Genomic DNA, 15,302 nt, shown 5'->3' with positions numbered 1-15,302 from the left:
CCATGGGTTGCGGGAATCTCACCGAGCCGAGCTTATCTTTTTGTTGTTCGGGAAAATTAATTATGCAATTACGAGTCATTAACGGACGCGTTAACACAGCCGTTTCGTTCCGGTATTTCTGGATCGTGGTCTCGTACGTGGGACGCGCCCCACGATCTTCCCGAACTGCACTACATAAGACCCTGCGCAACCCTAGCCGCCTCTCTGAGACGCATACGTGACTACCTGTTTCCAGTTCATTGCGCCGCCGCTTTCATCTTCCTCATCCCGTCCATCGGCGTGCACCGACTGCCGGGACAGTAGGCCTCCGGAACCCTGCCTCTTATGAACCTGTACGGGTGAGGGGCAATCAGGTTTTTGGGGAGCGCTCCTACGCGACTACTGGAATCACGACGTCGTCATCGGACGACGAGTTCCTCCACACCGACAACTTCTTTCCGGACCTCAGCGACTTCTTCGGCAACCTCAACATGGGCGACACGATGCTGCTGTGAAGTATGTGATCTTGTCGTTTCTCTTTCAGTTTCTGTTAGAGTTTCTTCTTCTAGTTTATGCGATAGATGCGATCAGTTTGTCTTGTTTAGATGTGATCTGTTCATCTACCTTACTAGTATGCATGATTAGTTTATTTGTTATTTTCATAGTCATGATTTATCAATTACTTGTACGGATTATTTTATATGGATATTTGCTTATATATATATTCAACACGTTGTACATATCAATATTGAGCAACTGTGCAAGCGCCTATGTAACCACTAGTGGCCCGATTCGTAGATTATGCTGCCACCCATGTTGGAAAAAATATCCCTCACAGTAGCCTCCATGCGTGTATAGACCTTCATAAACAGGTCACGATTTGCCACCTTTTGTAGGGCAGACCATGAACGTAGAGTACTGGTACATCTGTAGATAACCTGCAAGAGAGAACAATTTTTATCATTAAAAACTTTTTCATTTCTACATAGTCAAAGCGACCATATTACGGCAAGCGCTCTGATGGCTCCGGTGATGGTGCCAGATAATCCTGTTGGTAGTTGTTGTGGAAGCGGTTGGAAAACCCCAAGAGGAAGGTGTGATGAGCACATCAGCAAGTTTTCCCTTAGTAAAAAACCAATGTTTAATCAACCAGTAGGAGAAATGCGTGACTTCTGAAGGTGTTGCTAGCTGACTAGTGGCAAGGCGCACTACCGACGTTAGCAACAACGTGGAACCTGGGCACAACAAAACCAAAGTACTTTGCCCCAACTTGCAGTGAAGTTATCAATCTCACCGGTTTGCTGAACACAAAGGAATTAGAAGTATCGAGTGGAAAGAGATATTTGCAGTAAGTAAAGAGAACATGATTGCAGTGGTTGAATTTATCAATGTAAAAGAAAAGGGACCGGGGTCCACACTACACTAGAGGCGTCTCTCCATAAAGATAAATAGCATGTTGGGTGAACAAATTACAGTTGGGCAATTGACAGAATATCGACCATACATGACAAGATGATTACTATGAGATTCGTTTCGGCATTACAACATGATACATAGACCGTAATCCAACTGTGCCTATGACTAAAAATCCACCTTCCAGTTAGCATCCGCACCCCTTTCAGTATTAAGTTGCAAGCAACATATAATTGCATTAAGCATTGTGTGTAATGTAAACAATAGAATTACCCTCGGATAAAACATTGTTGTTCTGTCCCTAGTAGCAACATCACATCTACAATCATAGAAGTTATTGTCACTCTTCCAGAAAACTAGAGGCATGAACCTACTATCGAGCATAAATACCCCCTCTTGGAGTCACAAGCATCTACTTGACCAGAGTATCTACTAGCAACGGAGAGCATCCAAGATCACAAATAACATATGACATGAATATATAATCGATCTCAACATAGTATACAATATTAATCGGATCCCAGCAAACACAACGTGTAGGATTACATAAGGATGATCTTGATCATGTAGGGCAGCTCACAAGATCTATACACGAAGCATAAATTGGAGAAGAACACCATCTAGCTACTGCTATGGACCCATAGTCCAGGGATGAACTACTCACACATCACTTCGTAGGCCGGCATGACGATGTAGATGCCTCCGGCGATGATTTCCCCCTTCGGCAGGGTGCCGGGAAGAACTTCAGAACCCCCCGAGATGGGTTATGCGATGGCGGCCACGACGGAACTTTTCGTGGATGGAGGCTCGGGTATCCAAGGTTTTCCCGATGTCGTGCCTAAATAGGCGGAGGATTTAGGTCGGTGGGGTGCCAGGGGGGCCACACCACCCCTGGGCGCGGGCCACACCCAGGCCGCGTCGTGGGGTGGTCTGCCGCCCTGTGGCGCCTCTTCGTCCCCCTCCGGACTTCATCTTTGTTTCGGTAAAATATTGACTTCTGCTTTTGTTTCGCACAATCCCGAGAATATTTCGTGTACAACTTTTCTGAAATACAAAAAAACAGTAGAAAACAGGGAACTAGCACTGTGGCATCTTGTTAATAGGTTAGTACCGAAAATCATGTAAAAGTACAACAAAGTGTAAGCAAAACATATATGAATTGGTGTACTAAATTTTCTATCCTACATGTATACAATAAATTTTCTTCTCTCCTACATGATGCAATGAAACGTGCTACTATACAAAATCACCACATCATCAAAGATTTCTTTGATTTGAAATTTTTGAAAACTTTTATATCTTGAATTGTTAATTCGATTGAAGTTCTGTTCTCACTTTTGGTTTAGTTGCAATGAAAGCTTCAAAAGTAAATACCATCTTGACGTGTTTTGACAACTTATTTTACGTGCACAATTGCCAACTTGTTATCACTACTTTGCCAGATTAGAAACTACCTACTTGCCACGATTTGTTATTCTAAATCAATGCAAGGCTGCATGATGCTACTTTTATGTGCATGATACCATATGTTAGTTATTGAAAACACTAGAAATATTCACTCTCTAGCTCTGCATAACTTTGCAATCCGTAGAAACTTGAATAAAATTATTATGCATTGTTATCTTGACAATTGTTGTTGTTATTATGGCAAACATGGTATATATAAATAGCAACCGATGCAAAAAAATGCATCGAACGTAAAACAAGTATACTGTTTTGTATCCCTTGATAGAAACTAAGCAGTGAAGAGGAAATCCTAAAAGGATCAATAGTTTAGGTGCTAAATCATTTTTAATATTTAAAGTTTTCTATTAATACGATGCTATCATCGATGAAGTGGCATAATCTGCATTCATTGTGCGTGCTCTCTCTTTGTGGGATCGGAGGAGCTCTCATTGAAAATGCTACACTGTAGCACCAATTAGACACGTGTCCACATTAAATTAGTTGAAGAATATATCAATTACACTTGTACAACATGGATAACTATTTCTTCAAGCATACTCGCGAGAGTGGTGTAACAGGTATTGCATCTTATTTTGTAGCTAGGCACTTGCGTTGAAAATTTAACCGGTTTGATGTAGCTCAGTCACGCCAGATACTTGAGCACACCGGGAATGTGGACCCTGTAGAAATAGTCGTCCCAGTCGATTGTTTTGGGATCGAAATCAAAGTAATGTTCTCCATCGTTATTTTGCTCCATCGCCATCCTCAGCCTCTCAAGGTTCATGTTGTCAAAGCTTCACAACATGTAGAATATCAGGTCAAAAGCGTTTCTTGGAAAGGCAAAATATTTCGTTTCGTTCTTCCAGGTAGCAAGCTTACCATCCTTTGAATAAGGTGTAAGGTGCGTAGAGCTCGATCAGTTTCACGGCCAATATGTATTTTCTGCTGTGTTCGTCGTAGAGCCGCGAGAAAACACCACAGAGCACAATGTTCACCAGGCGAAGGATCTGTCCAAGTCCAGCCATAAGTCCATAACAGAAACATAAGCTCATTGTCGCGACGATCGTCTGCGAAAACAATGTTTTCTTGCAACCTGAAGTGGCAAGCGATAAACACAGATCACAGTCAAACCTCAAGAGGGAGTTTGTACTTGATGACCATGTACACGCGGAGCCAGGCGACCGTGCTAAAGAAGTACATCTTGTTCAGCTGGATGGGCTTGCCGTTCTTCCCTCGCGGCGGGTTGTCAATGAAGTAGCGGTGGGCCGTCTCCTGGAGAATCGTGTAGGACGCCGGGTTGCGCAGCGAAGATGTCACGTGGTAGATGGTCTGCGCTTGTTCCTCCGAGTGCGCGGCCATGGCCACCATCATAGCGTTCACCACCATGTCCCCTGGAATCTGTCCAAACTCCGAACTTTAGTTGTGAGTTTGCACAGCCGATCAAGTTTTTCTTTCATGTTTTGAATGTGAAACTCACCACGTCCATTATGGTATTGGGGTCGACTAGGAAGAATTTCAAGGCCTGCTTGGCGTAACCGATGATCACCGGGTCGATTGTTCTGAAGAAGAAGATGAAAAAAAAAATCAGTGATCACTTGGAGAAACAAGAAACTGAAGTTTGATCTTGGTCACCTGATTCCTTCCATCCATCCAGGCAATGGCTCCTTCAGGAGGCTGGTTATGATGCTAGGCCGAACGATGACAACCGGAAGGTCGCCTCTCAGGTGCCCCAGCACCATCTCGCCCATTGCCTTGGTAAAAACGTATGTATTTGGCCACCCGAACTGCCTAGCCCTTGATTCATGTGTAGCAAACGTGTCAGGTTCGTGGTGTTACTAGTGGTTCAGAAAGGTTTAGACGTGTTCTTTTTCCTCTTTTTATCTAACCTCTTGAGGCCAAGTTCCTTCATGGCTCCCCTCTCTGTATTTTCTGAAGAAGAATTAGTGTTCAGTTCTATCAGGGTATCTTTGATCAGATTTAGCTCGGATTCGATGTCCAAGTGTGTGCCTTCTCTTTGTGTCTCACCCATCAGGAATGGTTTCTCTGGTATTAATCCCTCTTGTTCAACAGCTACATAAGCTGCTCAAGGCCATTAACTTCTCAGAATTTAGAACAAGAATAGCTTAATAAACAAATATGAATAATGCAGCGAACATAATCATATGCAATTCTATTACATCGCACCAGTTGAAACATGAAGCAACATCTTTAGCTTAGCACACTTCTTGGCAAATGCGCATACATACTTTGCTCCCAAGACATTCGTGTCAAAAGCCACGTCATATCTGCAAGCCCATCACACTTTGACCAATTATTTTGACAGCATAAATGTAACCGAAAAGTCTAGGATTCAAGAACCAGCGGAACCTTTCGTAGTATTTTGTAGTAGCAGCTCCATTGACAATGATGTCTATATCGTCTGTCAGCTCTTTCAATTGGACGTTGTGTAGCCCAAAATTCTCATACATTATGTCTCCCGCCAAAGGGTATAATTTATTTCCAATGAATTGTTCAAAATTATTGCCATGCTTTTCTTTCAAAACTTGAAAGATCTCCTTCCCTATCACCTGAAGATAACAAAGTAGTGTTTGCACTTTCAGGTGAATATTACCACAAGACGAATCCTACTTGAGTTATATAAACTTGTCCATGTTTGTGAAGTTACTTTTCCATGTTTGGTTTACTTCTTGAACTGTCGTACATGGTTGTAAATTACTTTTAAGGGGGAATTATTTCTCAGAATAAATGCTAAGCATGAGACTTGTGCAAATGCTTTCCTTCTACGTCGGAGTGTTATATGAGTGTTGTTGAAGAAATGAAAAGTTTGACGAAACAAATACTTTACCTCAGTCTGGATCCGACGCTTCGCAGATCCATCATCGGTGGCTCGAACCAAGAGGAAGATCTTCTTCACGCCAGGCTGAGCCCTAAGTATCTTCTCAACAAGCACTGTACAGAGATCAAACACCAAAACGAGTATCACGCACCACAAGCACAAGCTATACTGACACTGATACTCTTACTGACTTTATAGATCAACACCTACCTTTTCCTAGGAACCCATTTGAACCGGTGATCAGGATATTCTTGCCCCTGAAATATCGTACGATACTACCTGGTGCATCCATTTCGCCGATCATTTCCGATAGTGTGCAGTGTCACACACTCACACAGAGGAATTCTTCATGTATTTATTAGGGAAGAAAGTAGGACGTATTAATAGATCCTCCACCATATTTCAGAGGGCAAATGGAACAAGGCAGCAATACCGGACGTGCGTTTTCTTCAGATCTTAATAGCGGACTGCGGACGTACAACGAAATTCACTCCCAACATCCAACTTCCAACGAAATGAGTATTAACTGCAATATAAGAGCCGTCTAAAACGACTCTTTATACATGAGCGACAGTACTAGGGTTTTGCTTTTAGCAAGCTCATCTGAAAAATAGCTGAAGGATCCTTTTTTTTTGACAGTAGTGTTCAGGGATTTTACTAAACAAGTACTCCCTCCGTTAAACTTTCAAAACGTTTTATATTTAGAAACACACTGATTTATTTTCGAAATGGAGGTTCTACCCTTTTTTAGATAAAAGGCACTAGGTGCCCGACTTTAAATTAATAAAGCCCCACAGGTTCACAGATATTCAGTACATGCTGCGGCATACAGCTTAGCCAAGGAAAGAAGAAACTGCAAGTAAACTGGGGTCGGCCTCCCCTAACAGACCGAGAGCCAGAAAGAAGGTGCAACATCGTCATCCGCCCCCTGGGATGAAGAAGGAAGATGCAGCATCAGTTGTCGTCCGGGAGATGGAGAGCGTGTACCCATCTGACCTCTGAGATCAGCCACCTAAGCCAGGGACGGTCCCTGGGTTTCGCCAGGATGAGCCACTGCTCCAAGCAAAACAAGGTTTTAAAGATTATGTCAGCAGGGTGTCTAATAAGCTTAGACTCCATAGTTAGCTTGTTTCTGATAAGCCAAAGCGCCCAAGATTGTGCCAGGAAAAAGCACCAAATCGTTCTACGTGCCCGGCCCGCGAAATTGACGAGAATCGCAAAGAATTGCGGGAAGGAGGCAGGGCACCAGCTGCACTGAAGGATGTGTCTGAGAACACTCCAGGTGAACACGGCCAAAGGACAAGAAAAGAAAATGTGGTCCGCCGTCTCTCTTTCCCCGCAGAGAGCGCAATTGTCGTTGCCCGGGCCATGTCTCGACAGGATGTTAGCACTAGAAGGAAGACGATCGAGCACTAGCTGCCACGCAAAGATGCGGATCTTAAGGGGAACTTTAGCCGCCCACACGTCCTTGAAATGCGCCATTGTCGCCCCTTGTGACAGTCGCGCATACAAGGATTTAACAGAGAAATTCCCATCACTCTCGAAGCGTCAGGCCACCTTGTCTGGACCTTCAACAAGCACAGTCGAATCGATCAGGGATTGTAGCTCTTCATGGGCTGTGGCCAGTACCTGATCCAACTGTCTTCGAAATCTCAGCGGCTCATTGGAGCCACACACCTGAGCCACGGAATCCATTTGCGCAGAAGCAACATTGAATAAACCTGGGAACCTATCTTTAAGCGGTGCTTCCCCCACCCATCGATCCATCCAAAACTTAGTGCGGCGACCATTCCTTATGGAGTGTTGGGCGCCTAACTTGAACAGATGCTTTATTTTGTGAATACTGTGTCAAAACTGGGAGCCCCGCTGTCCAGATGCCGAGAAGATGTCGTCTGAGTTGTTGTATTTTGCATTGATCAGCTGTCTCCACAGTTGGTTGCCGTCCTGATACATCTTCCAGACCCATTTCATCATAAGGGTGGCGTTCATCAGCCTGGAGTTGACAATCCCCAGGCCTAACAGGCCTTAGGTCTGCAAACTGCAGGCCAATTGACCAGGTGAAATTTCCTCTTAGGGCCCACCCCTTCCCAGTAGAAGCGAGCTCTGTGAGAATCAAATTTGGCATGGATGCCGTCTTATAGCAAGAACAGGCACATCGCATACGTAGGAAGATTGGCAAGGCAAGCGTTGGACAGAATCAGCCGTCCTCCCGACGACATGAATTTGCCCCACCAAGGTTCCACTTTGGCAGCCAGCTTTCTGACGAGGAACAACCATTGTTCCATGGTCAGCGCTCTATCCGAAATAGGGAGCCAGAGGTAAATGAATGGAAACTCCCCCAATTTGCAATTTGACTGGTCTGCCACCCTCTGTTGCCGATCTGGTGATCTCCCCATGACAATCACCTCAGATTTATGATAGTTGATCTTTAGGCCTGACATGTCCTCGAAGCACATAAGGATGAACTTGAGGTTAATCAGTTGCTGCTCATTATCCTGGATCATGATAATAGTGTCGTCAGCATATTGAAGGTGAGTGATTCCCCCCGGAATCAAGTGTGACACAACCCCCGCTATGTGTCCAGCAGAGTTGTCCTTAGTCAGAATAACAGAGAGAGCTTTAGCCATGAAGTTGAAAAGAAGAGGGGAGAGCGGGTCCCCTTGCCGGACTCCCCTCTTATTCCTGAAGAACGGGCCAACTTCGCCATTGATGGAAATAGCTGTCTATCCACCAGATACAAGCTGCATCCGATGCACAGCCCCGGAGTCAAAACCTTTGCATCTAAGTACCTCCCTGAGAAAATCCCAATTGACCCTATCATACGCTTTTTCAAAGTCCAGTTTTAGCAGGATACAAGCCTCCCTTCTGATTTTAATCTCATATACCACTTCGTGCAAAGCCAGGACCCCATCCAGGATGAACCTGCCTTTGATGAACGTAGTTTGATTCGGGCTAATCACCCTATTAGCAATTGGGTCCGGTTTGGTGGCCATTGCCTTTGAAACCATCTTGAAGATCACGTTGATAAGCGCGATAGGCCGAAACTGAGTGATGCGGTCAGCTCCCTCGACCTTAGGAATCAGAGACAGGACCCCGAGATTGAGCCTGGAAATGTCGATCCTTCCCAGCAGAAAATCATTGACAATGTGCAGGACTCCCATCCTAATCAGAGGCCAAAATTTCTTGAAGAATTGAACGGGAAGGCCATCTGGTCCTGGAGCCGTGTCCGATTTCATCTCCTGCACCAGACTATCCAGGTCTTCTTGAGAGAGAGTGCGCAAGATATCCTCATTCTCCTGAGGGGAGACTCTGGCCGCCGCCACCCAAGCCCTTGGGTCCAAAGATCACACCCTTGTATCATTTGAACCCAGGAGCCGGCGATAGAAGTCGTAGATGTGTTCCTGGATCTGTCTCTTGTCAGAAATCGGGCCATTGTCCGTAAGAAATCTCAAAATACAGCACTTCCTGCGTCTACCGTTGGCGACCGCATGAAAATACGCCGTGTTGGAGTCTCCCTGGAGCATCCATCTCATTCTCCCCCTTTGTCTCCAGTACTCTTCTTCGACTCTAAAAATGGCGAGGATTTGTTCTTCAAGGTGATAACGGAATGCCCATTCCTCACCATCTAGCCCCACTGAGTCTGCTTTCTCGTCCAGACCTTTGATCTGCTGTAAGAGCGCCGACTTGGCGGCGTTAGCCTCGACTTTCCGGTTAGCATTCCAGCCCTTTAGCTTTTTCCTCACGCCTCCACTCATGAAGTTCCACCAGTCGAGGACATCCCTTCCTCGAGCCTTGGCGGCAAGCTCACCCCAAATAGCAGCAAACATATCTGAGAACAACGGTAATTCCAACCACCCAGATTCAAAGAAGAATCTATTACTAGAACACTGAACATCTTGGCCCGAATCCAAAATCAACGGAGTATGATCTGAGCCCAAGCTGGTTTCGGCCACCAGGGAGCACAGCGGGAAGTGAGGGTCCAACTCAGGTGCGATGAGAACCCTATCCAGCACACACCTAACCGGATTAAGGCGCTTGTTCGTCCAAGTGTAGCGCGCCCCGGTACGAGGGATCTAATGAAGGTTCTACCCTAGAGTGAAGATAGTTGTTTTAGAAGACGTTTAAGCTCTTTTGTGTATTCACTCACTTTAGTTTCTATCTAATCTACATTTAGTGTATATGTTTACTTATTTCAGTTTGTATTTAGTCTGCTCTAAAAATATCTAAAGCGTCTTTTTAGTGAATAGAGGGAGTACTTTCCAGCGTCCTTCATGCTATGTCTGTGAGGTGGCAGTCTGGCAGATAAGCAAATTGGTGTGTGTTCGATGAAATCTCAACATACTGAGCGCTTGTGAAGGGTAATAAGCAATTTTCTCCTGCTGAGAGCATGTCTAACATACCCCTTAAAAGGACCAAACCCGTATAATAACCGCCGGAATACGGGTTTCGGTTCTACCCGGCCGTCTAGCAGGCCCCGTAAAAATGGTCCCCGCTCCGAATTTTGCTGTTTTCGATTACGGGACGGGTCTTCGCCCCCTACTTGTGCGGGGTGGGAGCGGGGATAGAGGGCCAAACCAGTATCACATTTCCGAAACCGCGCACGGACATTTCAGTTCTCCCCACCCGTTTTCCCCCGCGCGCCGCCGTAGCCACCCGCGCGCCGCCGCCAGAATCCGTCAGATTCGCGCCCCTCCGCCGCCCGCCGAGCCGCGCCGAGCTGCGTCGACACCCGCCGCACCCCCGCCGAAGATCCGCGTCCCTCCGCACGCGCCGCCGCACCCCCGCCGCGGTCTTCTCCGCTGTTTTCGCCGGTGAGTGTTCCGCCGCGTTCTTCTTCGTTCTCGCCGGTAAAATGGACGTGTTTGGGGCTGATGTATGCTTCACCGTGGTAGATGGCTTCGGAGGATGTGCACATGGCGGATTTGGACGATTCGTCGACCGATTGGTCCTCGTCAGATTCCGACGATTCGGACCTCGACGAGGTGCTCAACGATGACGAGACGGAGTTGATGCTTCTCCTGTTCGGCATGAAGCACATGGAGGACCGCGCCAAGCTGTTGGATCAGCGGAAAGGATCTGTGATGTGGCGTATGTGCATTCCGCGGAACCGTGCACTCGGTCACGAATAGCTGATGCAAGATTATTTTTCCGAGGTACCGACCTATCCTCCCCGCCTCTTCCGTAGAAGGTACCGAATGCGTAGGACTTTGTTCGAGAGAATAGTCAGAGATTGCGAGGCTAATTGCGATTATTTCAAGCAAAGAAGAAATGCTGCCCAAGTCATGGGATTTAGCTCATATCAAAAAATATCTGCCGCATGAGGGTGATTGCATACGGTATACCGGCAGATTATACCGATGAGTACCTTCGCATTGGTGTACAAACAACCACGGATTGCGTGCGTATGTTTGCCAAGATGGTGATCAAGTTGTATGGAGAGACGTATCTCCGAGCTCCAAATGAGGAAGATACAAAAAGACTCATGGAGATCAATGAAAAGAGGGAGGTGGCCGGGGATGCTTGGCCGTTTGGATTGCATGCATTTTGTGATGTAAAACATTTATTTTATGTAAATATTGTGTTGGTTCTAATATCCAATTTGTCAAAAAACCTTGTTTTGAGGGGGTTAAAAACTCGTCCGAGCTAGCAGACCCCATATCCTCACCTCGTAATATTCTATTTTACGGGGTGAAAATACGGATCTGCTAGCTCGACCGAGTTTTCAACGGGCGAAAAGTAAATATAGGATCATCTACTCATGTTTTAAGGCGAAAAAATATGTTACCTGTTACACATGCTCTGACAAGACTTGTTTGACCAACGCTCGTCCACAGCTACTACACTTGCCGGTTGCCGCCCCCTTTCCTGAACATACGACAGCACTGACGACTGACAATCGTGGCGCCTCTTTCAAACGATCAAACGACGACACCGAGGCATCCACAAACTCAACATTTCCATGTTGACGAGCTAAACAAATCTATTAGTCAAGCTAAGCAACCGAATCACCACAGAAGCACGGAGTCGACCAAGAAAACACGCGCGACACCGAGACTGAACTCTGAAAGCTCTGCAATGGCGGGAGGAGAGGAAGCAGGCAAGCTGCAGCTGCTGGGCGCGTGGATGAGCCCCTTTGTGATCCGCGTCAAAGTGGCGCTGCAGATAAAGGGCCTGAGCTACGAGTACATCGAGGAGGACCTCCAGCGCAAGAGCGACCTCCTGTTGAGGTCCAACCCGGTGCACAAGAAGGTGCCCGTGCTGATCCACGACGGCAGGCCGGTGTGCGAGTCGCTCGTCGTCCTCGAGTACGTCGACGAGGCCTGGCCCAAGACCGGGCCGCCCCTCCTCCCCGCCGACCCCTACGACCGCGCCACCGCACGCTTCTGGGCAACCTACGTCAACAACACCGTATATATAAATCACAGTCTTTGCTCTGATTGTTCAGTTCATCGATCAAAGCCTTTGCTGAATCTTCGAGGTTTTGCTGCAGTTTTTCCAGTCGTGGAGGGCGCTGTTCAGGTCGACGACGGCGGAGCAGAGAGCAGAGGCGTTCAAGAACGTGGTCCCGCAGGTGGAGACGCTGGAGCGAGCGTTCAAGGAGTGCTCAAAGGGGAAGGACTTCTTTGGCGGCGACGAGGTCGGCATCGTGGACCTCGCGCTCGGGAGCTTCCTGGTGTGGATCAGGGTGGTGGACGAGTTGGCCGGCACCAATCTTCTGGACGGGGAGAAATTCCCGGGCTTGGCGGCCTGGGCGGAGCGGTTCTTGGCCGTGGACGCCGTCGCGGAGGTGATGCCCGAAGCCGGGAAGATCATGGAGCACTACAAGTGGTTTCTGGCTAAACTGGCTGCACCGGCTGGTTCTAGCTGATTGCGATTGATCGCGATATACTTTGTCAGTGAGACTGCACTGGAAGAAATAGCTATTCTCTGTTGAGAGATGTCGTTTGTGTTGGATAAAGAAAGCAAACAGTGAGGCCCTGTCAGTCTGTTCAGATGTTATTTTGTTCAGTAAAAGAGATTGAAACGATCAAATGTTTTCAATGGAATAAACACCACGCTGATGACATAATTTACCCAGTCGGCAATTTTTGTGTCACGGAATCTCCGTCGAGCAACCATGTCACCTTTTTTTCATTTTTTTCTGAAAGAGCAACTTTTTTTACAGGATTCAGAAAGAGCAGCCTGTATAAATTTAAGGTCTGTTATTTCCTGGGCAGGGCCGACCAAAAAGGCCCACTACTTTTACACCGGATGAACTATACATGGTACATAAGCGAAATTGTTAGAAAAAGACCGACCTTCGCGAAGGGAAGACAACTCACTCCGCACGCGACAAGTGGCGCGCTGTGGTTGCAGGAAATCTCTGGGAAGTGGTCTCCCTGCTCGTCACGTGTCGCAAGGGGAAGCAAGGTGGGGATGAGGGAGGAGAGAGAAGACAGGGGAGGCTGGGTTTTTCCCTTTTTTCGTAGATTCGTTTTTTCAAAATGAAATATCTTGAGAACCGTAAGTCCAAATTACGAACCGTTTCCACTTTTGAGATCCTCTCGTCGAGATTTTTAAAACTATATCCCATGTTGATAGGTTTCGAAATATTATTTTTCCGTACTTCCTATACTGCTATGGTTGTACTCGTGGTGTGTATCTAACTGTACTCGTGCATGAACTGATAAGTACTTCTGTTTTGAATGTATTTGATGCATTTTTTCCTTTACCCGTGTGCGTGACTGTACATGTACTTGTTCGTGTGCGCGACTGTACTTACTCTGCGCGATTGTACCTGTCTTATGTGGGTGACTGTATATGTACTCGCTCGTGTACGCGACTGTACTTACTCGTGTGTGCGACAGTACCTGTTTCATATGCACGACTGTACCTGTACTCGTTCGTGTGCACGACTGTACTCGTGTGGTACACGTAACTGTACTCGTGTGTTGTATGTACTGTACTCGCGTGTTATACCTAACTGTACCCGTATTTGTTATTGTACTCGTGTGGTGCACTGAACTATACTCGTGCTATATTCAGAACTGTACTCGTGCTATACATGTAATTGTACTCGTGTTCTGGTACTTATACTTAATATTGTTTTTGACATGTTTTTTCACTAGGGATCAATGCATGCATGGGTACGTGAAAACGATGGTATGTAGGTGCGTTGATGCATGCGTTGTACTCCATCGATAGAGCTAGCATCGCTCGCTAGCTACCTACGCGCGCGTGTTTTCGTCGCATGCGCTGCTGTACTCGTTCGTTCGCCGCGCGGGCGTGCATGTGCGTGGAGTCGTACTTAACCTGGAATCGCTCGCGGGCCGCGTGGGTTTTGCTGGTCGTGGAGGGTGTGACACGTGTTGAGGTGTTGTACGAACCACGGAAGGATACTCCCTTTGCAAAAGTTTCCCTCTAGGTAGCGATACCCGGTACATAAGGGGGCGATCCTAGCTGGCGGTCGTTCGCTCAAAGCTTGCTTAGCGATCACTTTCAGACAGCTTTTTTGGGTTACGTGAGCAAACCTCTTTCTTCTCCTTTCTCTTACTCATGTTCACGTTAAAACTTATCAAATTCGAAATTTTAAAATGTTTTATCTCTCAAACAACAACTCCGATTTAAGATCCGTTTTAACAATCAAATCCGTCTCGACGAGATCTTCAAAACTAGCACCCATGTTAATATGTTTCGACAAACTTATTTTCCGGCTAAAAGTTATCAACCCTCTCTATTTGAATAATCAACCCCTCCGTACTTGAGTGATCAACGGTAAATGTATAAAATTATCAATCTGGTGCATGCTATTGAGAAAAAGTTCTGCATGCATGCACAAATAGACGAATCTGCTGATGTCAGCGGAATCTTTTCCAAATTTGTAAATTCAAAACGTTTTAACTTTCAAACGATAACTTCAAATTAAGATTCGCTTTCACCAATAAATCCGTCTCGACGAGATCTTCAAAACTAGCACCCATGTTGATATGTTTCGAGAAACTTTTTTTTGAGCTAAAAGTTATCAACCCTCTCTGTTTGAATAATCAACCCCTCCGTACTTAAGTGATCAAAGGTGAATGTATAAAATTATCAACCTCGTGCAGGCTATTGAGGAAAAATTCTGCATGCATCCACAAAAAGACGAATCTGCTGATGTCAGCGGAATGTTTCCCAAATTTGAAAATTCAAAACGTTTTAACTTTCAAACGATAACTCTAAATTAAGATTCGCTTTCACCAATAAATCCGTCTCGACGAGATCTTCAAAACTAGCACCCATGTTAATATGTTTCGACAAACTTTTTTTCTGGCTAAAAGTTATCAGCTCTCTCTATTTGAATAATCAGCCCCTCCGTACTTGAGTGATCAACCATAAATGTATAAAATTATCAACCCTAAAGTTAATTTTATTTTAAATATTTTAGCGAATCTTTTTTAGTTTAGAAGCTATCAACCCGTTGTCCTGTTATTTATCAACAGTAAAAATAAATAACTACCAACCCTAAAAATCTAACTTCATTTCGAATATTTTGGCGACTCTTTTTAGTTTACCAGTTATCAACCCAGTGCCCCGTTATTTATCAATGGTAATTATAAATAACTACCAACTCTAAAAAGTATTTCATTTAGAATATTTTAGCGAACATTTT

At 45.7% G+C, this 15,302-nt stretch overlaps 2 protein-coding genes across 2 annotated transcripts; one reads left to right on the top strand and one right to left on the bottom strand.

Moving 5' to 3' along the window:
• Nucleotides 1-3,284: 3,284 nt before the first annotated feature.
• On the bottom strand, nucleotides 3,285-6,088 carry LOC127343432 (fatty acyl-CoA reductase 1). Its single transcript, XM_051369564.2, has 10 exons — nucleotides 5,885-6,088; nucleotides 5,684-5,787; nucleotides 5,206-5,405; nucleotides 5,023-5,123; nucleotides 4,725-4,917; nucleotides 4,471-4,632; nucleotides 4,316-4,397; nucleotides 3,970-4,236; nucleotides 3,718-3,845; nucleotides 3,285-3,632 (listed from the first exon to the last, which is right to left on the bottom strand). Exons 1-10 carry the CDS (start codon nucleotides 5,976-5,978, stop codon nucleotides 3,482-3,484), a joined length of 1,482 nt encoding a protein of 493 aa, XP_051225524.1. The 5' UTR covers nucleotides 5,979-6,088; the 3' UTR covers nucleotides 3,285-3,481.
• A 5,543-nt stretch (nucleotides 6,089-11,631) lies between these two features.
• Nucleotides 11,632-12,759, top strand: LOC127343431 (probable glutathione S-transferase GSTU6). The gene is made up of 2 exons (XM_051369562.2): nucleotides 11,632-12,082; nucleotides 12,165-12,759. The coding sequence occupies exons 1-2, from the start codon at nucleotides 11,750-11,752 to the stop codon at nucleotides 12,540-12,542; spliced, it is 711 nt and encodes a 236-aa protein (XP_051225522.1). The 5' UTR covers nucleotides 11,632-11,749; the 3' UTR covers nucleotides 12,543-12,759.
• Nucleotides 12,760-15,302: the final 2,543 nt, after the last annotated feature.

Source organism: Lolium perenne, chromosome 3 (genome assembly GCF_019359855.2).
Source record: "Lolium perenne isolate Kyuss_39 chromosome 3, Kyuss_2.0, whole genome shotgun sequence".
In the NCBI taxonomy this organism is placed as follows: Eukaryota; Viridiplantae; Streptophyta; class Magnoliopsida; order Poales; family Poaceae; genus Lolium; species Lolium perenne.
The sequence above is the reverse complement of the archived record's forward strand: the minus strand, read 5'-3'. Positions and strand labels throughout refer to the sequence as shown.

Excerpts from the sequence above, each read along its gene's own strand:
- LOC127343432 (XM_051369564.2), bottom strand. The coding sequence starts at position 5,978 with ATGATCGGCGAAATGGATGCACCAGGTAGTATCGTACGATATTTCAGG. Across the intron at positions 5,406-5,683 it reads AGCGTCGGATCCAGACTGAG|GTGATAGGGAAGGAGATCTT; the intron begins GTAAAGTATTTG and ends TGTTATCTTCAG. Across the intron at positions 4,633-4,724 it reads AAGGAACTTGGCCTCAAGAG|GGCTAGGCAGTTCGGGTGGC; the intron begins GTTAGATAAAAA and ends ACATGAATCAAG.
- LOC127343431 (XM_051369562.2), top strand. The coding sequence starts at position 11,750 with ATGGCGGGAGGAGAGGAAGCAGGCAAGCTGCAGCTGCTGGGCGCGTGG. Across the intron at positions 12,083-12,164 it reads CAACCTACGTCAACAACACC|TTTTTCCAGTCGTGGAGGGC; the intron begins GTATATATAAAT and ends GTTTTGCTGCAG.